The sequence below is a fragment of the Dicentrarchus labrax genome, unplaced genomic scaffold, assembly GCF_905237075.1.
Source record: "Dicentrarchus labrax unplaced genomic scaffold, dlabrax2021, whole genome shotgun sequence".
Classification (NCBI taxonomy): domain Eukaryota; kingdom Metazoa; phylum Chordata; class Actinopteri; family Moronidae; genus Dicentrarchus; species Dicentrarchus labrax.
The window spans coordinates 19,999,005-20,025,727 of NW_026136723.1; the positions used below are offsets into that span (position 1 = coordinate 19,999,005).

The 26,723-nt window shown below is 40.5% G+C and overlaps 4 protein-coding genes across 9 annotated transcripts; 2 read left to right on the plus strand and 2 right to left on the minus strand.

The window, feature by feature from the left end:
• Nucleotides 1–1,187: 1,187 nt before the first annotated feature.
• clk2a (CDC-like kinase 2a) lies at nucleotides 1,188–10,555 on the plus strand. 3 transcript variants are annotated; one of them, XM_051390566.1, is made up of 13 exons: nucleotides 1,188–1,423; nucleotides 2,764–2,963; nucleotides 3,107–3,392; nucleotides 4,579–4,669; nucleotides 5,542–5,608; nucleotides 6,266–6,382; nucleotides 6,590–6,756; nucleotides 7,216–7,310; nucleotides 7,406–7,535; nucleotides 7,997–8,079; nucleotides 8,598–8,677; nucleotides 8,778–8,868; nucleotides 9,003–10,555. In XM_051390566.1, the coding sequence occupies exons 2-13, from the start codon at nucleotides 2,764–2,766 to the stop codon at nucleotides 9,189–9,191; spliced, it is 1,596 nt and encodes a 531-aa protein (XP_051246526.1). In that variant the 5' UTR covers nucleotides 1,188–1,423; the 3' UTR covers nucleotides 9,192–10,555. The 3 variants fall into 3 exon arrangements, with proteins under 3 accessions (XP_051246526.1, XP_051246525.1, XP_051246527.1); XM_051390565.1 differs by having other exon boundaries at nucleotides 1,189–1,366; XM_051390567.1 differs by lacking the exons at nucleotides 1,188–1,423; nucleotides 2,764–2,963; nucleotides 4,579–4,669 and having other exon boundaries at nucleotides 3,252–3,392.
• Nucleotides 10,556–10,691: 136 nt separating this feature from the next.
• On the plus strand, nucleotides 10,692–13,697 carry si:ch211-81a5.8 (uncharacterized protein LOC560648 homolog). 2 transcript variants are annotated; one of them, XM_051390581.1, is made up of 4 exons: nucleotides 10,692–12,102; nucleotides 12,340–12,727; nucleotides 13,011–13,098; nucleotides 13,212–13,697. In XM_051390581.1, the coding sequence occupies exons 2-4, from the start codon at nucleotides 12,498–12,500 to the stop codon at nucleotides 13,365–13,367; spliced, it is 474 nt and encodes a 157-aa protein (XP_051246541.1). In that variant the 5' UTR covers nucleotides 10,692–12,102; nucleotides 12,340–12,497; the 3' UTR covers nucleotides 13,368–13,697. The 2 variants fall into 2 exon arrangements, with proteins under 2 accessions (XP_051246541.1, XP_051246542.1); XM_051390582.1 differs by having other exon boundaries at nucleotides 13,215–13,697.
• A 497-nt stretch (nucleotides 13,698–14,194) lies between these two features.
• dnajc8 (DnaJ (Hsp40) homolog, subfamily C, member 8) lies at nucleotides 14,195–17,841 on the minus strand. Its single transcript, XM_051390580.1, has 9 exons — nucleotides 17,728–17,841; nucleotides 17,152–17,253; nucleotides 16,116–16,172; nucleotides 15,953–16,019; nucleotides 15,638–15,732; nucleotides 15,452–15,523; nucleotides 15,064–15,155; nucleotides 14,757–14,832; nucleotides 14,195–14,654 (listed from the first exon to the last, which is right to left on the minus strand). Exons 1-9 carry the CDS (start codon nucleotides 17,797–17,799, stop codon nucleotides 14,532–14,534), a joined length of 756 nt encoding a protein of 251 aa, XP_051246540.1. The 5' UTR covers nucleotides 17,800–17,841; the 3' UTR covers nucleotides 14,195–14,531.
• On the minus strand, nucleotides 17,152–26,721 carry LOC127357946 (heterogeneous nuclear ribonucleoprotein R). Of its 3 annotated transcripts, none has more exons than XM_051390564.1 (16): nucleotides 26,544–26,721; nucleotides 25,697–25,857; nucleotides 25,466–25,584; nucleotides 25,264–25,371; nucleotides 25,041–25,154; nucleotides 24,693–24,869; nucleotides 24,379–24,514; nucleotides 24,085–24,290; nucleotides 23,849–23,998; nucleotides 23,640–23,761; nucleotides 23,011–23,549; nucleotides 20,909–20,969; nucleotides 19,827–19,888; nucleotides 19,326–19,484; nucleotides 19,038–19,137; nucleotides 17,152–17,253 (listed from the first exon to the last, which is right to left on the minus strand). In XM_051390564.1, the coding sequence occupies exons 2-12, from the start codon at nucleotides 25,851–25,853 to the stop codon at nucleotides 20,935–20,937; spliced, it is 1,863 nt and encodes a 620-aa protein (XP_051246524.1). In that variant the 5' UTR covers nucleotides 25,854–25,857; nucleotides 26,544–26,721; the 3' UTR covers nucleotides 17,152–17,253; nucleotides 19,038–19,137; nucleotides 19,326–19,484; nucleotides 19,827–19,888; nucleotides 20,909–20,934. The 3 variants fall into 3 exon arrangements, with proteins under 3 accessions (XP_051246524.1, XP_051246523.1, XP_051246522.1); XM_051390563.1 differs by having other exon boundaries at nucleotides 19,827–20,710; XM_051390562.1 differs by lacking the exons at nucleotides 17,152–17,253; nucleotides 19,038–19,137; nucleotides 19,326–19,484; nucleotides 19,827–19,888; nucleotides 20,909–20,969 and having other exon boundaries at nucleotides 22,121–23,549.
• Between the last annotated feature and the right edge of the window lie 2 nt (nucleotides 26,722–26,723).

The following is a 26,723-nucleotide window of genomic DNA, read 5'->3' on the forward strand; positions in this document are numbered from 1 at the left end:
TCCTCTGTAGAGGAAATTGAAATTTGACACAGCAGCACAGAGGAATGTAGTGCAAAGATAGAAAAAGAATAAGAATAATATACAAGAAAAGAAAAGAAAGGAATAAAAATATAATTGTGGTGAGTCAAAATTATGAAACTCAGAATTGTGATAGAAGGCAAAATAGTTTCAAGTTTTTAAGAGCCAATAATAATTCACCGCATATATTACATGACAAAAAACTACTGGTAACAATCGTTTGATTTAATCAACAAATCTAAAATAATTATTGATCAAAGACGGACCGGGCCATGTTAATTTACCGAGAGGAAGACGAGGAGGCTGCAAGTGAGAAGAGCGAGGATGAGGAGGAGGATGAAGAGGAGGCGACGTTACGCTATCTCAGCGTGTGTCTCTGCCTTTGTACGTTGTATTTTAAAGTTTAACTTTACATTAGATAGAAAACATAAATGAATAAATCTGAATAACGTAACAACAACAACATAATAAATAATCAAATAAATTAATATTATTATTCATAATAATAACACACTTCATGGAAACGTATATACTGTTGAAAGTTAAATTCAATTTAGAATAGAATATATATATATATATATATATATATATATATATATATATATATTGTATTCTATATATACACCCAGAACCTCCAACCCACGCAGACAAAGACTGGTTTAAAACTCCTACCTGCAATGCACAAGCCTTTTGCACTATTTATATTTAATTTCCACTTTAGTAGTTTAGTAGTTTTAGTCAAGTTTAATTTTCTGCTTAAATTTTGCACTCCCATGTCCTACTTGAACAATGAATAGTGTATATACTTTAATTTATAGTTTTATATCTTGTAATATTAATAATATTAGTAATATTTTAATTATGTTTTTGCACTACTTTGCCCTATTGCTGCTATCTTACACACACTTACACACTAAGAAAGTAATATTTCCAATGTGCATTTTTTGAATTTGCAGAGTGAATGCAACAAACAAAGCCGAACACCTGGGAAACTACGCTGCAACAAAATACAAATAATGACAAACACCTTTCTGAACAACATCTCTCCAAACGTTTCAACTATTTAAAACACATGATTTAGTTGCGGCGGTTGCAGGTTGCGGTTGTTTGTGTACACACACACACACACACACACAGAGAGGACCGAGTCACAGTGTCGGCGCAGGGCGGCGTTAGCGCCACCAGTCTGAACCAGAACTCGCTGTACGGGGAAGGCAGGGGAGAGAAAGCTGGCCGCCTGCTAGCACTAGAGCCTTGAACATCGGGCTAACACGAAGATAAAGGAGAAAACTGGAACGCTACCACGGATTTCTTGTGGGACAAGCGCACAGGCCTCGCTGCAAAAACGGTAATATATCACACGGGCCATTGCGTGCCGTCAAGTGAGCCACAATCGTGCCAAACGGTTAGTACGACTGCTTTGCGAAAGTAGCTGTTTTCGCTTGCCAAGCTAAGATGGCGGCCAAATTATTTACATTCGCTAATGCTGCTAGCAGAGCACGCTAACAGCCCGTACGTCGCTCGTTGGTTAGTTGGTTGGCAGGTTTGAGTTTGGAGTTGTTTTGCCGTGAATGTGTTGGTGTTTAAAAAACGGGGGGGAAGTAATGAGTGATACTACTTAATGTCGTAAGTGCGTGTTGAAATGAACCCCGTTAACGTCTGTGTTACTAGCCTCATCGTCTTACATGGTAGGGGGGAAAACACTAGCGACGCTCGTAGAAGAATATTATGAACTTGCAACGCTGTTGTGTTATGAATCTAATGTTTGCCTTGGTTGACGCTGAGATAGCTGACTGACAATGGCATACGTGTAGTCGTGTATTTAACTTATAACGTTGCAGTCAGTGTGTGTGCATTGTTTACAATCGTCTAAAGCAACACTGTGTTTACGCCAAACCAGTGGTGGGTTTTTAATAGTTAATCCAGGGCCCGCTTCAACAGTTGTCTGTCTGTAGCTCTAGCGATGTTCTGCCCTGATTTATAAGCTGCATGCTTTATGTGGATGTTCGTGAAAGTTGAAGTGTTGACCTGTGTGTGTGTGTGTTTCAAATGTAGGCCTCCAACACTTCTGTTAAAACCAAGTTTGTGCACTATGCTGTGGTCGTCAATCATGCCCATTTTGATCAGATTTTGAGAAGACCATTTGTGCCTTTCTGTAAGGGCAGTTTTATTAAACAGTGAAGTTAACTTTAAACATCTTTACTTACAGTAAAATATGTGCAACAACAAAAAAAGAAAATCCAGTTACAGGCTGCTTATTCAATTCATTTTAGATCAAATGTGTTCACGTTTGTCTTCTACAACTTCTCCTCCTACTGACTCCCACAAATCTCTTAGTCATATTCAGAAATACTTTGATCCTGGGGGAAGATTTGTTTGTTACAGTTGCTCAAGGTGTTCATACAATGTTAAAGAATATAATTACAATATATATATATATATATATATATATATATAAACTGGATATCTAGGTGTATACATGTAAGTAAAAAATATAATAAGAGCCTAAGTGTGTACCTTTTTATAATAATGCGATATATATGACAATATATAGACAGAAGTAAAGTATGCCACAGTATGTGACTGACAGAAATGGAATAAGTATTTATAGTGCAGCACTCCCACTGGAAAAACCGGATCAGGAGTAATTGTAAATTCAACAATCATTTAATGAACTTTATAGCACATTTATGCCAGAGATCCGCGTTATTTTTTAAATTCTGATTGTTTAACTTGTCCCACTAGATGCCTCACACCAGACGGTACTCGTCTTCGGACAGAGACAGTCGAAGCAGCTACCAAGACCGTTACAGAGACCGAGACAGAGGGCGAAGACACCGGCACAGAAGATCACCTACATACTCCTCCAGCAGTGACAGAGACAGAGACCGAGACAGAAGAGGGCGGGGACACAGACAGGAAGGAAGCTATGTACGCTCAAGGAGGTATGTTTGTGTGTAAAGTGAATTTTGTTTGGTTTGTCTTGCTGAACATTTATTTTATGGTACCAATTCTGTAAATCTTTTTTTTAGGTTTGGTTGCTTATCAGCCTTCAGGTTTCAGTGTATGCCTATCTCCTCTCATTCAGTCGTAGCTATGACAATCGCTCTACGGAGCACCGGCCGTTTGACCGAAGATACTGCGAGGGATACAGACGCTTGGATCAGAGCCGAGATCGAGACCGCGACAGAGAAAGGGAGCCACATGGAGCAGCTGAAAGTTACTACCCACGCGACTTCACCCCAAACGTGTACGACTACCGACGTGGCCGCGAGAGGGAGCGCGAGCGGGACGAGTCGTACCGGCGGAAAGGCAGCAGGCGTAAGCACAAACGAAGGCGGCGTAGAACCAGGTCCTATAGCCCATCCTCCTCGGTGAGTACAGCCAGACCTGAGATTGTGTTTTAACTCTCCTCATCCTTCTCCTTCCATCTCTGTCTCTTCCACTCAGCTCTTTCTGTCTCTGTCTTTCTCTAACCATTTCTTCCTCACAGCTCCTAGAATTGGTAAGTAGCACAATCTTTATGATTTGTTTTTGTTCTGTAAGAAGGGTTTTGTTTTTTTTTTTTTGTTTAAGTGGCTTTTGCTTAAATTGGCATTTCTTTTTGGCAGAGCATTTTCATTTTTATGCAAACTTTTTCTGTAGTTCATTGATAATCAACCACTAATTCTTGCTGCTGTTCAGATACACACCCATCACAGCTTTCTAAACTTTTCCTTTTGAAAGCCTAGTTACACCTGGTCACACATAATTCAGTGTCTGTGGCCCTACCTTTTTGTTAAAATGTAATTTTGTATGTTGTCTTATGTTCTTTTGGAAAAGGCCCAAATGCCTGAAGAAATAGTTGGTTTGGCCACATGTTAACTTTAGTGCAGATAGGCCGAAAAAAGTGAAAATGTTCTACCAAACACCACGCAAAACTTAGTTTTAAATTGAATGCAGATTTTTGTTAGAATTTATCGGCATTTAAGATGTCTTATTTTTGTTAGAATGCATTTTTTGTGTGTGTTATGTTTAACCACACCTATGTATTAAGTAGTACAAATTTAAGTGAGCAGGGGGTTACATTTGACATAGTATATATATGTTGGGGGATATCTTTAAATATTTCCTGCTTGATTACATAGGGTCCTCTCATTTTATTTTCCATCTTGCTTAATCTGAAAAGTCAGCCTGATAAGTTTTGAATTAGCTATATTATTGTCTTAACTGGTTTTTGCGTTGATGAATGGATATGCCAGTTGCTTCCTTGTTTGTAAGCAGCTGTGGTTTAAAGATAGAGGGGGGAGAGGAGCAGAGGACAACATGTGATCTTTGACTTGTTCCCTTGCACTATATTCCTATCGTTATATATTTCCTTCACGTGGTGTCATGCGTGAATCGCCCCATGACCACCAAACCCACCTACAACCACTACATCAACTACCACCAACACCACCCTCCTCCTCCCTCCTCGTCTACCTGTGCCGCCTGATGCCGTGGCTGCGGTTGCCCTTGAAAACCCCCTGTTCCCTCCGGTCGTGTCGTGACCTGCTGATGGCGGTTTGGGTGTGAAAACAGCGGAGCAACAGCCGGACACGGGCACTGAGTGTGAGGGACGACGAGGAAGGGCACCTGATCTGTCGGAGTGGGGACGTCCTGCAAGAGAGATGTACTCACTGCCACTACTCTATCGTAACCCTTCTCCATATGAGTATTAAGCATAGAGCATTTACATGACATGGGAGTGCCTGATGATGGTGATGATTCCTTGCTAGAATGCTCTTCGCTCTAGCTGAAATAGCAGGGTGGATTGCAAGAATGTTGGAGATTTTGAGAGGGACTTTAGATACCTTCTCCATTTTGTTCTAGGATTTTAAGCTGTGGAGCATTTTCTATGTTTCACAGGTTACTTGACTTTCCTAAACATAGAATCCCATTTGCAGTTGTTTGTCTCTGTTGCGTTTCAGATTTAAAAACTCAGTTGCAGTTCTAAATCTGTAACTTAAGCTAGCTATTTTCCACTATGAGGGTTTCAGGGACTGTCTTTTTATTATTTTAATAGAAATCTAACATGCACATCACCTATTTAGTCTTTTTTTTTTTTTTTAAAGCACAACTCGCACACACCTAGAAATTTATATTAACCCATTTGTCATTTTCAGAATCATGCATCCAGTTTTACACATTACCCCCGTGTCCTTTTGGGCAAAGACACCCACATCTTAAAAGGATGTGGCCTTATTTTTGATGGCTGCAAATTAGTCATCAGTTGAAGGGAGTGCTTTATATTCCCCCCCCCTTATTTTCTTCACATGCATTTTAGTGCTACAGTTTGCATTCAGTTATCAGATTACCTCAAAGTGTTTCAAGCCTGCCAGATTAAATAGGCAGTCATTTGAAGAGGGGATGGGCGCTAGAATTGATCCGCCTGTCTTCACTTTTGTATTTTGTATTCCTGCTTAAGTCCACATGTCTAACGCTCCTGTTCTTTCTTTCCCTGCTGTCCCCCTCTCTTCCTTTTCTCTCTGTGTTGTGTTGCAGATGAGATTGTCAGCACTTTGGGGGAAGGCACCTTTGGGAGGGTGATGCAGTGCATTGACCACCGCAGGTGTGTGTCAGTTAACACAGAAAAACAACAGCTGTCAGCCTCTGGGGTCCTATTTTTTCCAAGACCACCAGTAGGGAATACCTGCTCACAGTGCTTGATTTGTAGAAAGCAGTGTTTGTGTCACGCCTCTCCGGGGTTAGCCCCAAGCCAAATGAGATTAAGAGAAGGGTATTAACATCTACCGTTACTATTGTTACCTACTCTTGTTGCTGTTTTAAATTTAAACACTACTCAATCAGATTGTACACAGCTTCAAAGGTGCTGTTTTTTTTCCTGCTGCCCTTGTTGATCACATAGTGCAGTTTACTGCAGGCGTATTAGCTCTGCTGTATCTTACTTAGCCTTGTATGACTGTGAAAACTGCAAGTTCATTTTCACAGTCAGGGCCTTAAGTTTGTGACACTTAAAGGTTGTGGCTTATTGCAAGGAGTGACTTCTAATTTTTCCCACCATATAACTAACATTGAGGTCACAGACTTTGCTATCATAGTCATATTATTAAGTGTTGTGTTTTTACTGTAAACTAAATATAAACGTCACTTTCGTGTCTGCAGTCCAGTTCCTTTGTGGGAACTGCAAACTTTACATACAAATCTTATGCATGCTTTTGCTTTATTACCTCTGTTTTTGGCTTCATACTATTTTATGTTTCCACAGGGGAGGAGCCCATGTTGCTCTGAAAATTATCAAGAATGTAGAGAAATACAAGGAAGCAGCTCGCTTGGAGATCAATGTATTGGAGAAGATTAATGAAAAGGACCCTGATAACAAATTGTGAGTATAGTGGTGCTGCAATTGAATTATGTGTCAAATTAAGTTTACTAGTTTAACTAATGAAAGTATATTTGGTAAAAGCCTCCCTGGAAGCTTTCATATACTAGATTAGTCTGTCTGATTTGGCTTTTGTCTTATCAAAGTGGTATTTGCATATATTACCGACTACATCACTGACAGATCTCCTGTATCCTGTTTATCTTGCAGCCTTTGTGTACAGATGTATGACTGGTTTGACTACCATGGTCACATGTGTATCTCCTTTGAGCTGCTTGCTCTCAGCACCTTTGACTTTCTAAAGGAAAACAACTACCTGCCCTACTCAATTGGTCAGGTCAGACACATGGCCTACCAAATCTGTCTCGCTGTGAAGTGTAAGTTTTTACCTTTTGTGTGATTTGAGTTTTTTGTCTTAGTGTCCCTAAAATGAGTGTAGTTTTCCAACAAACGCACCCTCACATAATGTTTATTCATCAGTTGTCAACTATTTGTTTGAGTGGCTGTTTGTGGTAGACAGCCTGTAGCCACATAGGGGCATTATAGCACCGAAGGCCAAGCGGAGGAGTATGTCTATTAACTAATAACATACTGCTATAATGTAGACTTCTGTCTCAAATGTTTTCTATTCCAGATGTTTTTCTGTTCTAAATGTATTTATTACACTGTATATTATCATCATCCTCATAATAGGTTGTAGCATGCCTCATCTAATCTGAAAGGAATTAAGATCAGCACGCTGCAAGATTAGAAGCAGTGTTCAATTCAGTTATTACAATTCATCATGTAATAATTGAAGACTCAATAACCAACTTACTCCTGTTGTTTCTCTGTAGTTCTCCATGACAATAAGCTGACACACACAGACCTGAAGCCTGAGAATATCCTCTTTGTAAACTCAGACTTCACAATGTCCTTCAATGTAGAGAAGGTAAGATGTAGTAGAATACACATCCAGCCCTGCAATTTGACAAAAACAAAAAGAAACATGCACAATACTCTAAAAAGTACTTTTCTTTCTTGCAGAAGCGAGAAGAGCGGACGGTTAAGAGCACGGCTGTACGAGTGGTAGACTTTGGCAGTGCCACTTTTGATCATGAGCACCACAGCACGATTGTGTCCACGCGGCATTACCGTGCTCCTGAGGTCATACTAGGTGAGGATCCCTATTGGCTTTTGGCCGTAAATTAATTAAAACACATCTCATCAGAAGGGATTATTCAATTATTTCCACCTATCAGAGTTCCAGCCAAATAAGGTCCAGACATTCAACAGGGAACTCAGTTTGGAGATAAACACCTGTGTCTTTTTCAGTTGACACAACTCAGTTGTTGTTCCTACTTTGCCAAACAAACAAACACAGGTCAGCACTTTAAGGTGCCTTGTTCTGCAGGAAATTCTGATTCAGGTCAGTTCACATATATAATCACAATAAGTCACTGATGGGGAGGAGTGGGTGTCGAGATCAGTTTTGGTTTTTCTCAGAAGCACATGGTATTTATGCCATCAACTGGATAGCCCCATGTAGATAAAGGTTTGTGTGATGTCAGCAAGCTTGGAGTAGCATCCACACATTTTTCTAGTTGTTTTAATTCTTTGCATGTTTTCGTCCTTCAGAGCTGGGCTGGAGCCATCCCTGTGACGTGTGGAGCATTGGCTGTATCCTGTTTGAGTACTACCTGGGCTTCACCTTGTTTCAGGTACAGTGGCACCCTACTGTTGTCAGCAGGCTGCAGCCAAGACCTTGGCCTCAGTCAGATCTTATTCTAATCTTTGTATTTGTCTATCTAATTTATCTAGCCTGTATCTCACCAGTGAACAACAGTGAAACATTTACATGTACATAGCACGTTATGTTAATTTGATAGGAATTACCTCTATGATTGTCTTTTGGATCAGTCTTTCCCTTAACGTGTGCTGTTTCAGTGTTAAACACTGTTATTAGTTTTCTTTTATCAGTACACATGACGAGCACAAACAATGTCTCCCACCCCCCACCCCACTTTCCCAGACCCTTCCCAATAGCACCGAAACAGGACATAAAACGGACAATAATGTCTAAAACAAAGTAGCAGTACCAAAATTAATATACAAAAAAAAATTCTCATTGCCATCCTTGTCTCAGAGGTGATGCTTTCATGTATCACCTTTAAGAAAATGTAGGGTTTGTGTGCTGTTTCTTGCTGAGTCATGGTTGTCGAACTCCTATTTCTTCCAGACTCATGACAACAGGGAGCATCTGGCCATGATGGAGAGAATCCTGGGACCAGTGCCCTCTCGGATGATTCGTAAGACGAGGTGAGTAAAGAGAACACACACCATCACTCATAAATATATACGTTTTTATATAGAAACCAACATTCGCACACATCTCACGCTGATCTCTGTACCCTCTCAGGAAGCAGAAGTATTTCTATCGTGGCCGTCTGGACTGGGATGAGAGCTCCTCAGCAGGGAAATATGTCAGAGAAAACTGCAAACCTTTACGGGTAAGAGGGGTGGATGGGAAGTGGAAGACAGCTGAATGAACAAAAGTGTATTTTGTTTTGTATTGATGTCCCCCCCTTGACAGTCTCTCAGTATTCCTCTTAATCTCTTTCTTTTTTCCCTTTCTCCCTGTCAGCGGTACTTATTGTCGGAGGCGGAGGAACACCACCAGTTGTTTGACCTCATTGAAAGCATGTTGGAGTACGAGCCCTCCAAGAGGCTGGTGCTGGCCGACTCCCTCAAACACCCTTTCTTTGAGAATGGGAGCAGTGGCGAGGCAGCGGGCAGCAAGAACTGGGAGGGCAACCGGGACATCAGCCGGTGACCCGCAAGCCTCCAAAGACTGAATAACAGAGGATATCAAGTCTTTCATATGTGGAGCAGGTGAACTGTTGAATAAATCGGGGCTTCAGATGTTCTGTCGTTTGTCATTAAAGCATGGACACCTTAACTTCTTGCTCCTCCACCCTGCCCCCCCCCGACATCCACCTCTGCAGCCACAAGAGGCATGTTCCTGCAGCAGAGAGACCAAAATAATCAACAAAAGACTGGAAAGGAGTCAAAATGAATCTTTTCTAGCAGCCACAGCCTCAAAAGTAGCCCTCTATGCAGCTCCTGTCTTCCTTTTGACTTCGGAACCACCTTCTTCTCTTCCATCCGTCCATCTATTGTTTTCATCAGCATGTAAAGAAAGTAATTCACCTTTCTAAGGAAATAAGCACTACAAAATCAGTTATACAGTAACTCAGTTTTGTAGAAGAAATGTCTTCCGATTCTGAAGTCGAAGGAAAGGGTAAAAAGGAGATAGAGCTGTATATGCAGCGGAAGTCCTCACACTCATAATTCTAAACGTGGAGTCATGCAAGATATTCTATTACGCTAACATTAGATCATTCAGATTGAATATCACATTTCTGTGGAAATTGCTAATATCTCCAGCAGAGACAAGTGTCTCAAGTTTTTGTTTACGTTTTTGTTAAGTGAGCACTTGCATTGCATATGTTTTTTTTTTTTTATGTATAAAAGGATTATCCCTTATATGGAGACTCTTTCCCTTAATATCCGGTCGTTAGACCTGTTATTATTCGCCAATGAGATGATAATGGTGATGGACACTCCACACAAGGGCCTCGGGCCTGTCTTATTGATAGATATGTTTGTTATGTTATGCAATGCTTTCTGGGTGTGTGTGTGTGTGTGTGTGTGAGTGAGTGTGTGTGTGTGTGTGTGTGTGTGTGTGTGTGTGTGCGTGTGTAGGGGTGGGATGGTGTGGGTGACACGTTCATCTTAATGTTTTTCTCAGTGGCTTCTTAGTAGTTCAACATTAGTCATGGGAGCATTCTGACATACTTTTAAAACACAAAAAAGATAAACTGCCTTTCCCATGTGTGATATGGTCAGACCTGAAGTCTCTCCATTGAGGTTAAGCACACAGCTTGTGGTGGTTGCCAATGAGCCACACACAACTCCTGTTGACAGTATTTATTTTAAGTTCCAATAGGTCATAGTCTCCACCCCCCACCTGTACATGACTTGTTTTTTTTGTATGAAATTAAAGCGTATAAAACTGTATATATGTATTATTGTGTAGAATTAAAGTTAAGTCCTCCTTGCCAAAGGCTTATGGTGCTCTCAGTATCAGTTTTGGCCTCTGGTAGCAAAAGGGAGGCGTTCTGTCTTTAAATACCATCACTGTGTCTGAGTCCATCTCTTCCCTCACTGACTAATGCCACTGCTGGATGAAAAAAAAAAAACATCAGAGGGGTGTCTGAAATGTGTAAGTGAAGGCTGAACGTGTTTGCATTGTTCTATTTAAAGTTAACTGCTTACTTGCTCTTTCCTCGTTGCTTTTCTAGACAGTAGCTCAGGCTCAGTTTAAGTTTTAATTGTAAAACAGCTTTTCCTCTAGGCAGTCATGTACAGGTATTGCATATTTGCTATTACCCTTCAAGTGTTGCTAGTTGCATTTTCTTGGAAACTAATCTCTTTTATTTCCTAAGCTCAGCTGTCACCTGTCGAGACAGGAAGAGAGGGAACCACCGAAGATCTGCTGCAACAGGTGTAATGAAGCTTCGTCACGTAAGCTTCCCCCATCTGTCGGTAACATTGCTTTATTAACCTCATGCACTGTCCCCATTTTTGTCGCCTCACTTCTGTCCTGTGAATGAATAGATTATTCCGTTATGGGGATCTACACCCAAATATATAACGCAAAGATCCTTGCCACACAACAGAACTCAAGACTAAAACATAGTCTAGGCAGTTAAAAGGGTGCTTAAATTGACACACGCAGATGCTTGGACCCTTGCCCCCCCCTGGAGGTTAGAGGCTTGGGTCACATTGGGTCAGTTACCCACTTTGCTTGGTTGGTAATTCAACCTTGATCCCATCCTGTCGCATGGTCAGAGGAAATGATATATGAGCAGATATCATGAGTACTAAGGTTGTTGTTTGACTTATACATTCCACGTCAGAAAATGTCAGTGCTGTATTTTTGTTGTAAATTTAAAATTTGCAAATTCTAATTTGAAGTTATTAATATTGGAATACATAGTTTTTGATTTCAAATTGTTGCCTCCTGAAGCAACAAGTAATTTGTGCAGGTGTGGATGGATTTGGAGTCTTAGCTCTCTAGACATAGACCTTTCGGAGTTCAGTGAGTGAGTGAATTGATGAATGAAATGATTCATTCATCTTTGTGACTCAGGGGCTTAATGGCTCCAGTCAGTGAAGCTGTTGTCCTGTCTTTGGGAGCTAGGATGAAATCCTCCTTGCGTCATCGAAAAACGTCACCTTCCACCTTACACGCTCCATCTATCTGGCCTCTCTCACCAACTATATCACCAAATGATCTCATCAGCTGTAACTTAACCTATGCAGGCGTTTCCTGCTGAAAATGAGAATGTGACCTTGTTTTAACAAAGTACAGCCAGACTATTTGAAGTCTCTCTGTAACCGTATGTCTACATTGGCTATTTCAGTTCTCAGGTGTAAACAAGCAGCTGTTTTCCTATGCAGGTTTGTTTGGAACTGCTCTGTTGTTAATGGGATTAACTCTTATATGTTCAGCTAATCCTGTTTGAGGTCATCAGTCAAATCCCCATAAGAGCAGACAGTGACAGAGCAGAGCTGCATACAGGTACACAAACTGAAGGACTGGAAGCGGTGCAACAAATGGACTCTATCTTTTCCAGATTTACTATCAGCAGATTGTGTCCATAGAAGATAACACACAGGTGAGTCCCATTATTTCTTTACTAATGGCAGTATATTATGTCTATTTGCACTTTTAAAATGTGACAACCTTAGAAACAAGTGTGTATAAGACTAAAAAGAATTGAAATGTTCTGTTAATTTAGGTAGATGGTGTGTTCAGGTGCCTTTTCTGGAAAGAAGGCAATAATAAGACAATAATGCTGTTAATAAAAGCTGATATTCTTAGTTGACGTATATGTTCTGCTTTGTTTTTGCAGATAAAAGCCTCATTCCTGGTGTAAATTAAAAGCAGAAGAACGCTGACTTTGGTCCTTAGAGTCAAGACATCGGCGTATTATACTGTATGCTGTCACAGACCGCGGGAAACACCACCTGATTCACCACAGACACCACCAGCACGAGACAACTCTTAGAAATGGATTCTCTCATGTCGCTCGGTGCTCCCCTGAAGCAGTTCACCGCCAGCTGCGTGTCTGGAAAATCTGCCGCCGCCACCAAAATGGGGAACAAAAAAAGCCAATCTGTCCGCCGGAGCAGCTTCACCCGCAGGAAGAGTGTCAGCAGGAGGAGAAGCCTTCCTTGCAACAGCCAGAAAGTCCCAGACTCCTGGCTCAGAATGTACCAGGATGAGCTGAAGAGAGAAAGGTATGGTGGCGCATAAGATCTGTACATATCATGGGAAATAATCAAATCTGATGTTTTTGTACAGTCAGCTCTAAAACAGGCATTCCAGTCTCTTTATAGTGATATGAACTTGTTTTCCAATAAGAAATCAAAGTATCCAGTTACTGTCTCATTATCCAGCTGAGACTTTTGGCCAGGCTGTGTTGGCTTAGGATAAGAAGAAGGATAAGGCTGTTCCTCACATGAATAAGCTGCTTGCCCCATGTGCAGTGCCCTAATGTAGCTTCTGTGGTGTTTGCCAAAGGAAACGGCAGCAAGCTGTGGTAGCGAAGAAGAACGCAGAGAGGACGGTCAAAAAAACTCACTTCAGGAGCCACCACTGCCTCCCACGGGTAAGTGAGCAGTAAAATCAAAGTAGCAACATAAATGTGTGGGGTTTTTTTGTTGTTGTTGTTGCTTGTCCATATACAAATATAACAATCTTCACCCTCTTTTCCACGTGCAGCAGAACACTGCCTCCAGAAAACGAGCCCCAGTGAAGGATGAGTCCTTCTTCGGAGCCTTCCAAGGCCTCAGTCTGGATGGACTGATGGGAAGCGGTAATGGATCTCCTGCAATGTCTGCTTCTGCAGGTGGAGGAGATCAGTGCAAAGTCATGTGACACCCAACACTTAAAGGACAAATCGGACTGTTTAAGTGATCCTCTTGAGCAAGACTTGAAGGATGAAAGGGCTCGTGGAGAGAAGCATGACTCGAGTTGAAAATAAAACAGAGGCTCACGCAGCCTTAGAACCCAAGAAAAGTGGGGAAGATAAACTTGGATTATACTGTATTTAGATTTTTATTTTTTTTAGCAAAGTTAATGTTGCTCTTTCTTGATTCCTTGCTTATATTTTACAGATTATACTGTATCAACCTTTGCACAATTTCTGTCTCCTTATCTGCTGTTTTTGTGAAATATGGTTATAAAACAAATCTCTACCAACAAGTAGTCCTTGTATGACTTCAATTTTATTCATCCAGTGTTCACACTCCTGAGCTGGTTTCATTTTGTGGAATTATTTGAAATCTAAAGGGATTTACTTTTTTTTTTTTCAAAACATAAATAGCATGTGCAACAAACACCAGTTAGGTGTTTTTATTCACAGTATTTTAAGGAATACATTTAGGACATGCAGAACTAATGAGTGGTATTGAGACACTAAATGCAAAATCTGCATTTGTTCTGCAGACGTAAAACAAAATGCTAAGTATTTCTGTGGATGTTCCAGAAATGTTTGTTTTGCTCAGAATCTTTTTTTTTTTTTTTTAAAAAGGTGCTGTGTGTAAATCCTGTCAGTATTGTATTCGCTTGTCAAGTGATCTATAACGACAACTAGATTGAAAACAAAAACAATAATGCCACATATCTTCAGATATTCCCCCTCCAAGCCTTGTTATTTAACTCTCCTGCACATTTTACACTCAGCTTTGTGGACTACCGTATGGTACGCTTGTTAAGACCAAGCTTTATTTAGTTAAAAAAAAGAACAAAAATAATGACACCACATTTTTCTCATCAGTTACAGAAGTGGAAGATGTATCATTTCTTTTCTTACATGAGGCAGGTATGATCTCTGGGTCCAGATCACAAATATGTACATTAGAAAAACCAAGTACAAAACTACGTTTGTCAGGGTCAGGATGAGGAAGTAGTTGTACGAGTATCCCGATGACTGTGTGATGACGACTACACAGCTGACTGCAGACGACGGGGTGAGGTTACACAGAACTGGGGGGTTTTATAACAGTGAGTTAAATCTAATAAAGTCTCAATTTTACATCATCATTCCCTCTGTTCCATCTTGACTTTTGGGGGCTTGAGGAAGGACCTGTTCTTTTTCTCCTTGCTCTTCTTGCCTTTGGCCTGGAAGGTCCTCCAACTGTCCACACGCCCATCCCTTGTTTCCTGACAAGTGTTACCAAAAAAATGGTCATTTTAGAAATGCCAAATCCAAAGTCATCATGTTTCCATTTATAAGCAAGTAACCACAATCATGGAGGACCGCACCTCAAAATTCTTCTGCCACTCTCTCTCTCGCTTGGCTTTCTCTGCTGCTTCGATTTCTTCTTCTCTTGCCCTTTTTCTGGTAAATGACGTGAAGAAGAAAATAAGAAATCCATGGAATTCTGAATGAAGATATTCTTTTGTGTTTCACTAATTAAAAACTAACATTTGGATCAAATATCACCATTTACATTATTTGGACATTTAAATAAAAGGGGTGGCAGGTTAACACGTTTTATTACATTTGTTCACATTACATTTTATATATTTTTTACAAAAACCAGATTGTAGATATACTGCGTGTCTTTACCTTTCATGCATGTCCTTTGCTTCCCTTTCCTTCCTCTTGATTTCAAGCTCTGCGAACAGCTTCATGGTCTGTTTGTACACTGCTTGCCTGAACTGGAAACGACAAGTAAAATCATATATAGTAATGAACAGGACAAATATTAGCTTGATTAACATGAAACTCCACTATTCTACTTTCTAAAATAATCAAACATAAAATGTGCTGTTTAAATAAAAAGACAATCTTTAATAATTTAATTTAATAACAATTACTATAGCTTGACGGAATTTATAATATTAAAATAATATTTCTCCTTTAAATGACCCAATAGTGTAATCTTGATTTCAATCAGATTTTAATTTTACTTTCAACACTTCTCCCAGAATGTATTTCTATGACTTTGACTTACCACTTCAGGGTCATCCTCCTCCACATCCATTGATTTCCCATCCTTCTTCAACTGTTTCTTTTTCTCCTTCACCTGATGGGAGCACAGAATCGGACAAAATAAAATGTTACCAAACAAATACAAATCAGGAGAGTTGAGTAAGAGGGAGGATTATTTGAAATGTAAAGGAACGTGTTGAACACTCACCATATGCTCCACATATTCTTTTCCTGCATGGATCACATCTAAGGCTCTCTTCTTCTGTTCCGGTTCCAGTAGGAGTTTGTATGCCTTGTCCACAGCTAGAATACAGTGAGATATTCAGGTGAAATTAAACTTGTACGTGTTTCTTTTTCATCTAATGACCACATGCACAAAGGCAGGAGCTGAATATACTATTTAACTTTGTTTGCTGCCATTATATGAAACCACAAACTAGGCAACACGATACAAGTAAATCAATTGAATGATATCCAGTGTATATTTACAACTTGAATGTAATCAAGAATGTAAGGAATTTACCTTCAAAGGCTTTCTGAGCTCTATCTGGATCACCCTGATTTTTGTCTGGATGGACCAAAATGGACAACTGCACAGGTAAAGAGACTTAATATTAGAAATTAAGGAAAAAAACAAACATCATTTCACAATCACAATGTCCACAGGCAAGTGATTTTTAGCTTACCGCCCGAAATCTTTTCTTTAATTCATCATCTGTGGCTTCTGGATCAATTTGCAGCACCTGAAACGAATGTGAACATTGGTAGGTTTGTTTTATACATAAGTATCTCAACCAAAGTGTCAATACAAGATAATTATTATGCTGAATTCCAATCGTTAGGAGAGAAATGGTGGCAACGTTATAATGCTCTGATCAGCAGATTGGTCAGTCTATTGATTGTAAATAAAATTCACCTAAAAAAGATCAACACAGGGTAATTCTTTTGCTGTTTTTGACCTGTGGAGTGCCTCCCTTTCTATCTGATTCTGTTTTTAGGAAATACAGACAGTGGAACTATTATGTAAGAGAAAACACTAGTGTTGAAGTTAGAAGTTTTTAACCAATTAAAAAACTACACAGTGTGTAGGATTTAGTGGCACCTAGCAGTGTAGATGCTTCCAGAAAATATACCAAACACGAAAGAGAAACTACGGTGGCAGCAAAACGCACAATCATCCCTATCTAGAGCCAGTGTTTGGTTTGTCCCTTCTGGGCCACTGTAGGAACATGATGGTTAAACATGGTGGCTAAAGGTAACAAAAACATAATTCTTATATCCAGGTGATTATACTCTAATAAAAACATACCTATGAATATTATATTTCTGACAATAAAGCCTCCTAAATGTTTCACACTGGACCTTTAATTTAGAAATTTGACTTCACAGAATTTTGTTCTATTACATTGATCAATCATTTACTCATTCATTAAGTGCAGCAACCAAATATGTCTTTAAAACTTCCAAGATGTGTTGTTAGTTTTAAACCATTTAATGTCATTATAAATCGATGTTTGGGTTTGTTTGCCTGTTTGCCACAATCACTTTTACTTCTTGGCGTAGAATAGTAAATTGACATTTAATGACTGACAACACAATTCATACATGTATGCATGTATTTGAGTTATTATGTATGTAGTAGTATATATATATACACACACACACACACACACTGCTGGATACACACGGTTAAAGATGAAAACACCTAATCAGTACACTTACCTCAAAGGGATTGAGATTGAAGTAGGATGAGCCAGGTCTGAGCAGTCTGTCAATCTGCTGCTTGGAGGTGAACACAGAGTCTCTCTTCTCAATCTGCTTCACCTGTCAGTCACATAATGAAAACTATCAGAACACCACCAAAGTCAAACTGCGAAAGTCCACCTGAAACTGCCCTTTTCTGGTGAGTAAAATGTGGTGAAAGTGAAGGTTTCCTCTGCAGTTTCTGGGACTTGTGTGACTGCACTGCGATTGCTAAGAGATGGTACACAGAAGGCAGCAGCCCTGAGAATAACTCATACTTATCCGACTGTGGTTTACTTTAGGTGACTTGCAGTAGTAGAGAAAGGGACACCAAACCCACAGACGACCCATGGTGGTGTCCTGAGAACACCAGAGGGACATAGCTGCTCATAAAACACCTCAGCAGACGTTAGCTTCTTGTCGTTAGCTGATGCTCATGTCTGCCAGGCCTCGTAGATAATAAACACGACCACCGCCGAACGAGCGACTAGAGCCGACGTACAGAGTGCGACTGACACTTTCAAATCACAGTATCTCACGTAAATTTAATCGTACCTCCGAGATAAAAGTTTGAAATAATTCATCCGACATATTGTGAGAAGAAGGCTCTCCTCCGGCGGCCGCCATCTTCCCCCTGGTTTACATGTGACGTAGTGGCACCACGTGACCACACAGTTAACCTTAATGCGAGGGGTTGTTTTACGGAGCCATTAAAATATAATTAAATCTTATATTTTAAAGGGCTCTAGTTCTTTAACTACATTTATCAGCGCGTCCTCCGTGTGATAAAAGCTTTTTTTTTTTTTAAACATGTAATCTGGAATCGAAGTAAAGCAAGGTTGTGTTAGTGTAAGTGCTAAAATACATGAATAAATTAAAATGGTGTGTAATACGGACACAAAATATAAAAAATAATTTGTAAAAGTAGGAGACGTATTTATTATTTTCTCAATTGAAAACATAGCTTGCCTTATTTTGAAAAGCCAGGAAAAAAAAGATAATACACTTCCGCTCCGACTTCCGCACGGCTCTTGCTATTTTATAAAATCATTTTAAATAAGAGAAAAACGCAGACTGTTACGCGTTGTCATGCACAATATGACTGCAATAATAATAATTATTGAATTTAAGTTTAGGTAACAAGTTTACATATTGTTATTTAGATCTAAACGTTTCATTTAGAGAGCTTTACATTGGGTTTTATCTGGCATATAATTACAACTAGCAGCAGCAGCTAACAGCCCTATAGCAACCAGGTTCTCTGCATGCATGATGTTAAGATTATTTATTAGTAAATCCAACTTCTTTATGTCGCTCAGGCAAAGCTCTCCAGCCACCCGGCAATGTATCGTAGCCTGATCAGCTGCTTGTTAATTCATTTTACCCCGATGGCCGACAAAACCAGGATTTCTAATTCAAATTACCAAATTTAATTTCAGTTTTTAGGCTTGCAACTCCCGCTCTTCCAATTAAAGACATCCACCTGCATCCACAGAGTTGTAATTTAACCACGATGAGGCAGGAGGGGGCGAGTATTGTCAACAGGGTTGGTCACTGACGGGTCACACTGGTCCGCCCATTATGTTTACAGGCCCACCCCCATTCCCATCTGTCTGACTGGTCAAGTTTACAACAAGCAATATGTTGTAATCATTGACTTCAGGACCCACTACTGAACTTCACAGTGAACATAATTCAGTTTCAAGTAGAAGTAGTGCACATGTGCTGACAAGATATCATTAACTGAAGTGGTGTTTACAAACGTGATAATATAAAAAGTAGTTAAAGAAACTGTAAATATAAATACACACACACACACATTTACTTGGGTAATAAAATGTATTGAACAATCAAGAGCAACAGACCAGTTCCCTTTACAGTCATAATTCTTTTAAGCTGGATAAGGAAGCAGCAGTCTGCTGGATGGAGCTCTGGATCATCCATCAACTGTATCTTCCTACGCTTCTGCAGTAAGTGAAAAATAAAAAGATATTAAACATTAGAATATAGACATTTATTAAGATTAATGTACTACATAGGAAGTGTTGTAAATGCACTCTCTTCACACCTCATGAGACAAGTTATAACCTTATTAACCCCCCCATCCTCAATGATAAACTCACTGGAGCTGCACTAATCCACTTATTTCTCACCTGTGCCTTCTACTGAGATGTAAACAGGGTAGCCAGCTAGTGGTCCCATGAGTCCTGGACCTCAAGTGTAAGGTCCAGTAAGTAGGTCATTCTGAGGGATGTGAAACACAGTGATGGATCTGGCTCGCAGCTTGTGGAGAACCGTCTCCGCAGTCAGAGCTAGGGGGAAAAAAAAAAAGGGGCCACACAGACGAGGGCATGTTAACAAATCTTGGCATCAGAATGACCATCAACACCAACATGACCAGAAAACAGACTGCATTGTCTCTAATATGATGCAATTTATCTATAACAACTAATATAAATATGTGTGTATATAAATGTATTCCTGACTTGACGCCCAGTTAATATTCTGAAAAAACAACGTACAGAACTTACTGACTCTTGGAAGAGGTCATAAAGAGAAAACTAGGACATCATTGTTTCACAATATAACAAAAAGTAAAAATACAAACATGTTGAGACTTTCTGAGCATTAATTCAGATAATGAACAATCTTACCAATCAGTCCCTTCCATTAGTGTGAACTCATTCACATGGATGGGGGGCAGCTCCTTTACTGCCTGCTGACAAGAGGCAACATATAAAGACACAGTTCTGACATGAGAAACTGTAAAGGACACTCCAGCATTTGATGGCACTTCAATGCAAACCAGAATATGTGTGTAAATTGATACAATTAGCTTCCTGCTGTAATACTGTGTCACCTAGTTCAGTCTTACCTGTGCAATATAAATACTGTAGCCAATCTACTGCCATCTTGTGGCGTTGAAGGGTACAGACATCAGTCCTGAGGCACAGCCATTGTTCCAACATCAGCCAATTTTAACAACATTTAACCGAGTATCTCCACTGCTATTTGAATACATTTGAAAAACAGCTCCCGTAGTCGAATATCTACCTATTAATTAACGCCTCTCCAGCTCAGAAAATGGCCAATAAATGCAGTGTCGGATAAAGGAACAATGGACCACTAGTCGTGCTGGTGTGGAACTGCTACCTCTAGCGGCGTAGCAGGGTAAATGTCCACCACCACCACCACCCCTTAATTCACAGAATGTGTGTGCAGACAGCTGAGGTGATTTTGGTGCAGTAAGCCAGGACAGGCAACAGGTGTTTGTAGGGTTTTGAGATTTATAGCGCTTACCAAATCCTTGGCTGTCTGCCTTGTGGCTGTTTAATCCAGACTTAAGAAAGCCATTTGGCTCTTAAAATTGGGCATGACTTTTCATTTGGCTGAAGGGGAAAAATATGCACTGCATCTGTGAAGGAAATAGGCACTGCTCATGTGTCCTCTAAACTCCAGAAACATGCTGGTAACACAATTAATTTTAATATTTCCAATGAGTCTTCAGTCAACTTTAGAGACTTGTGTTCTTCATAGCCTGGGAGAAAAAAAATAAAAATCACACTTCCTACTGAATTTAAAAAAAAAAAAAAAAAAAAAAAAGCTTGATTTGTTGTAAAGTATTATTAGTAAGGAAACAATAAAAAGAACATAAGTGTAATTATGGCTAGTGTTTCTCCAGTGATTACAATTAGCTAAAGGAGAGGAGACAGTACTCTGTGCAAGGCTAGCTCACCCTTGAGTACCGTTCAGGTGAGTTCCTCATTCTAGTGGTGCCGCTCTCAATGCTTCTCCACCTAGGTAGGTTGGAATAAGAGGACAGACACCATGAAACAAAATGCAATGATACCATGGTATCTAATAACACTTTTCTATGGTTAACAAACTCATTTTCTATGGCAGTTTTAAGAATTTTAACCCTTTGGATGGTCAGATCCTTGGTGTCTTCAAACAGATGGTTGAGATGATGTGCAGATTTTGGAAATAAAAAAAAAATGAATTGGAGACAACTTGGCAATACAAGCACAAATCCATTCAAAGTCAAATGCGTAGTTCTAACTGTTGTAAGGGCGTCAGTATCAGGACCATACCAGTGCAAGTGACATCTCACCATTATCCAAGATTGTCTTGAATTTAAAGAGTGTGTGAACAGGTGTACACAGTATATGCTTCAGTAGATGTCAACCTGTTTAAATAAACAGTTTTTGTTTAAAAAAAGTGGTTAAACTCAGAACAGGAGTGGGAAGGCACAGGACATTTACACCTGTTAAAACTTACTTCTGTTACATTTTGTATTGCATTATTATGCATTTCCTTGGTTGTGTCTTAAAACATTTTCTCTGGCTGGCTCTGAAATGCAGATATGCTACGAGAGAAGAGGTAGCAATATAGACAGGAACCACATGAGGAGAACTGTAAAGTAAAGGAGTGCACTACATTAATAATTTCAGTGAATCTTCAGTAATAGTTCATTAAGCATCCACAATTTTCATAAAGATAAATGACCTATACAAAGCACTCAATGTTTTCCTTGTCCTGATGAATGGACAATGGAATTTACTAAAGCATACACTGTTTACCTTTGCACACAAATTCTGAAAGATGGGTTCAATCTTGAGTAATCGCAAGAGGTCAAAATAACAGTGTGGTCCTTTAATAGTTGTTGGTATTGCTGATAGTTACTATATAAATTCTGAGTGCAGGAAGTGACTGTAGTCTGATGTAACATGCACTGAAAAATAAAGGGTTAAAATCCTGTTAAATCATTTTATCATTCAAACACATTTCAAATTCTCTTGCCCCGTTGTCTGATTGCACAATTTCAGTCTTTTGCGATTATCCTTTGAGGCAAAATATTTGACTTGGAAAAGAAGATCTTCATCCAAATAAGAGAATTTGAGATAAAAATCAAATCAAATACTGAATGACAACACTGAATTTGAGTATCTGACAATTGACTGATGCTCAGCTGAGTTTTATTGAAACGGAACAAACGTAAAAGTTATAAATACAAAGAACATCAGAGAACAAACTGCTATGGCTCTTAAGGTAAGCCAAACCAAATTCTATTGGGCAAGTTCAAAGAAAACATAGAAAGTTATGGTATCAGTTTTAAAAAAACACAATTTGTCTAACTCTAGAAATGCTAGGCATACACTTTGAACATTACAAAACTTTGATTTCTTCCTTCCTGTGGATTCTTTTCTCCACCATTGCAAAAAATGAAGTATGAAGCTCTAACCATATGCATTTATTTACAAGCAAATCCCTAAGCAACTATGAGAAACCACAAATAAAGGGAGTACAAGAAGGGGAGGGAGGAAAGGGGCATGGACAAAAACTTCCTGCAAGGCAAATATCATTATTTAATGTCCTCTCAGACTTTTGAGAATGAATGTCCATTTTTTTTGTAAATGTTCATTGTTGGCTTTAAAAGAATCAGGAACAAAACGTAACAATAAAAGTATTTTGAGTGTTTTTTTTTTTTAAAGACACATGTCCCAATGTAACCGTAGGAGTAAGAAATGATTCACCACAACGGTTACGTTCACTTCTTCAGCCAAAAGGCTTTCCAGCCAATCATCTCGAGCCAATTCTGGGGTCTGTCCATTTTTTCTGAGATATATACAGATTTATATTTTCATGAGGGATGAAGAATAAAAAGTCAATCAAAAAATTGTGGCCAATCTCCTGTTTTTTTTTTTTTTCTCGTTTTATTGTTGTTTTTCTCTTTTTTTGTTGTCACTTTGCCAAATACCTTTTGGTGCACCTACTTCCACTGCTGCCCATAAGAATCCTGTGAAAACTCCATGGTGTCATTACTGTAACCATAGTTACCGGAATAGTCGGCCCCTTGCTGCAGGGGCTGCTGGGCGATGGGCTGGGACCCCCAGTTCTGCTGGTTGTTGGTCTGGCGGCGCTTGGAGTCAGGCTGGTTAAACACGTCTGCCTTCCTCTTTCCGCCGACGTTACCCCCACGATTGCCCCTGGCCCCGCGAGGACCTCGGCCCCTCTGTGGCTGGAAAGGGGCTCCCCGCCCTCCTCGGCCGCCCCTCGGACCACCGAGGGGCGGCCCTCTTTGGGCATAGCCGCCCCGGCCTCGTGCCGGTGGCGCCCCACGAGCCCTAGGTGGAGGAGGCCCCCCCCTGCTGGGACGAGTGCCTCGGCCCCTCATGCTATACACATCTTCGTAGCCGTAGTAAGGGTCTTCATAGCCACCACGGTAGTCATGATAGTCGTAGCCATAGTAGTCATCATAGTAGTCTTCATATCCATAGTAATCTGGTGGATAGGCATAGCCCCCTCGGCCACCACGACCCCTGCCTCGGCCTGGTGGGGGCATGCGTGGAGGTGGGTAGTAGTAGTAGTCATCATACCTGCAGAGGGGAGGATAGTGTTACATGTAATGACCTCCTCAGGGGAAAATAAGCCTGGCAGTGGACCAGTCACGTGTCTCTGTCCCTCACCCTGCATTCCTGGTGGTCTGCCGAGCTGCTTGGCGCTCTTTCCTCTTCTTGTCTGGCGGCTTTGCCAGAACGATCTCAATTTCCTCTCCTCCCAACTCCTTCCCATTCATCTCATCCATTGCCTGACCAAACAAAACAACGCTTTACAGTAACGTACGTAGAATCATCAGACGTGCAAAAATACCTCGTCCAAATCATGAAAAACCCACCTTTACGGCCGCATCCCTTTCTTCAAAATGGACAAAAGCATAGTCTTTCAATTTCTTCACTCGCTCCAGCTTTCCAAACTGAGAGAAAGTTTTCTCAAGAAGCTCTTCGGTCACTGCTGTGGCCAGCTTCCTCACAAAGAGCACCTTGACCTATGAAGACAGAAACCAGGATGTTTGTTACTCTGTAGAACAGAGCATGCTTGTGTTTTGCAGAGGAAGACACGAGACTAACTAACCTTGGCCATGACCTCCGGGTCTGGCTCGGCGACAGGGTCAGCCCACTCTACAGTGACTGGGTTCCCCCACACCTTGACTTTGCCACTCATTAGGCGGCGGCGAGCTTGTGCTGCAGACTTGTGGTCCTCGTATTCCAGGAAACAGAAGCCACGGTTCTTTTTCTTGTCATCTGGCTGGTGGTACAATATCACCTCTTGGAGACCCTCTGCAAGATAAAACAATAACGTAACTGACTGTGGATTTGTTTTGGAGAGTTTCTGACACAAATTCACCTCTGTGCTTTTAAAACTGACCTGTAACTTTGCCAAAGTCTTCCAATATACTTTCTCTTGTCTTGTTCTTTGGAATTGATCCGACAAACAGGCGATTGTTTGCAACAGATATGCACACTCCCAAGTACTTGCCGGGGCGGATTTCATGGTTATCACACTGAAAATACAGGCCAAAAAGTTTGTGAAATACATTGTAAAAGAACAGCAATGTAAAACATTAACAGATTTGAAGCCTGAAGTCTTTTTTTTAAGTAATACTCCAGACAATAACACATAAATGTTGAATTCTTATATGGTTTAATAGGTTTCTTCTGATACCCTGCCATTCTACTTACAAGCTTCACAGCTTTTTGGGCATCATCCTTATTGCAGTATGTGATGAAGGCGTAACCTCTATTCTGACCAGAGAGAGGGTCCATCATTAACCTGAGGTCCCAGATGGGACCAGCTGACTCAAAGAGCGGCACCAGCTCATCTTCGTACAAATCCCTTGGGATTTTTCCGACAAACACCTGATGAGAAAGAAAGAAAGAGGTGGACAAGTGTAAGGATATGTAAAGCGCAATATACAGCATTATATTTGGGATTCTTTATGAATGAAACTGCAACACAGGCCTATAATTTCTCACCCCAAATATAACAGAGCCTTGAGAATAATGACCAGGAAAACAAAACTTATCTACCTCAGTTCCAATCCCTGGCTGTGTTCCTTTGAACACATCCTCAGGTGGGGGGCCTCCATATTTCCTCTGACCTGTAGTGACATCCAGGGTGTATCCTGTCCGCTCCAATAGAGACTGAAAAACACAACAAACAAAACATTAACTGAGCTACATGGCTGCAGAGGCATTTTTTAGGTGACAATCATTCTGAGCTCCTATACAACAAAGCCACATGAATGTTTACCTTTATTTTCGCCTCGTCTGGGCCCTTTGTGGACTCCTGTACTTTACTTCCTTGTTTTTCTCTCTGCCTGTAAGTCTTCATGACTCCACAAAGGAAAGCACTTTTATTCTAGGTTAAAAACAAATGAGATATCGTTATTTACAACAACGTATAGGAACTCTTCTCAAAGACAAAAAGGGATGTAATCAATCCACGTGGTTACCTGTACATGAGACAGATCACTCTCTTTGAATTGCTGCAGCACAGTAAGCGCTCCCTCCTCATTGAACTCCCGGAGTGCATCGATGGCCCTTTCGTCTAGGTCAACATACGCCACCAAGCCTGCGATTACAAAACATGTTCACCATCAGTGACAAAGACATATTTAGTACTCAAGCACAGCTTCTTAATATGACATTTCATAGCTGTATGAGCAAAAACAACTATCACCCACCGGTCTGGAAGATGTTATCTAGACTTTCAGCCACTTTCTGGGGCAGCCCAGCATCAATGAGCGTCTGGTAGTTCTCTGTGTGTGTTGTTGTCACATCCATGGGCTCTTCCTCCTCCTTTGCTGGGGCAGAACTACCGTTCACCTCAGCGGCCGCCATTCTCCTGTAATATATTGCAAGAAAAGCAAGTTATTCAGTAAGAGTTCATCTTAAGAATGTATTTTTCTTGAGCAGGATTGATCAACAAACACTGGGATTTCATTATCCGAAATTGAAAACAGTAAAACCAAAAGGTCTTAATGTAACTTTATAAAAATATAGATTGTTTTCAAAAGGGATTGGCTACTGTAATCTGGCTTTTACTTGAAAGCAGGTAACTGTCTTTAAAACCTATTAGTCTAATCTAAATCTAAATAATGATACAGAGCATTTATAAAATCCCGTTTGACAATGTGAGCTGACGTGAAACCGTCCAGGTACCGTACAGTAACACAACCCTGTCACTTAAAGAAACCTACCGACAGCCGTCCCGCCCCCTTCACATGCATCTTGCTAGCTAGCGAGGCGGACACATTTTATTAACACATTTACATGCACGGGTCGTACAGGGCGAATGTCATTTAAACACTTGGCTTTTTTTTTGTTTTGTTTTTTTTTTGCAATTTTCAGGAGCAAAACAGTTTCCACGTTTTTCCCTCATCTTGACCTGACAGGAATACTGGTTAGCTGGCTGGCTAGCTGGCTGGCTAACGAGCTTTACACGAAGGCCTCGCCGTGCAGAGAGACTCCTTTTCACAAATCAAACACACGCTCCGTGCGGGGTGCAAACAGGCAGTTAGCAAAACTTACCAGTCTAATTCAGGACACTAACAGTGACGTGTGTTAAAATTGTGGACCGATTGACTTGTCGGACGTACAAAAATGGTCTAATACGAGGAATACGTTTGAATCTAACACACGAGACAAATTTCCAGACAGCTACGGTCTCGTCGTCGGCTCGCCCGAACAACGCCACCGCTCAGCAAACAT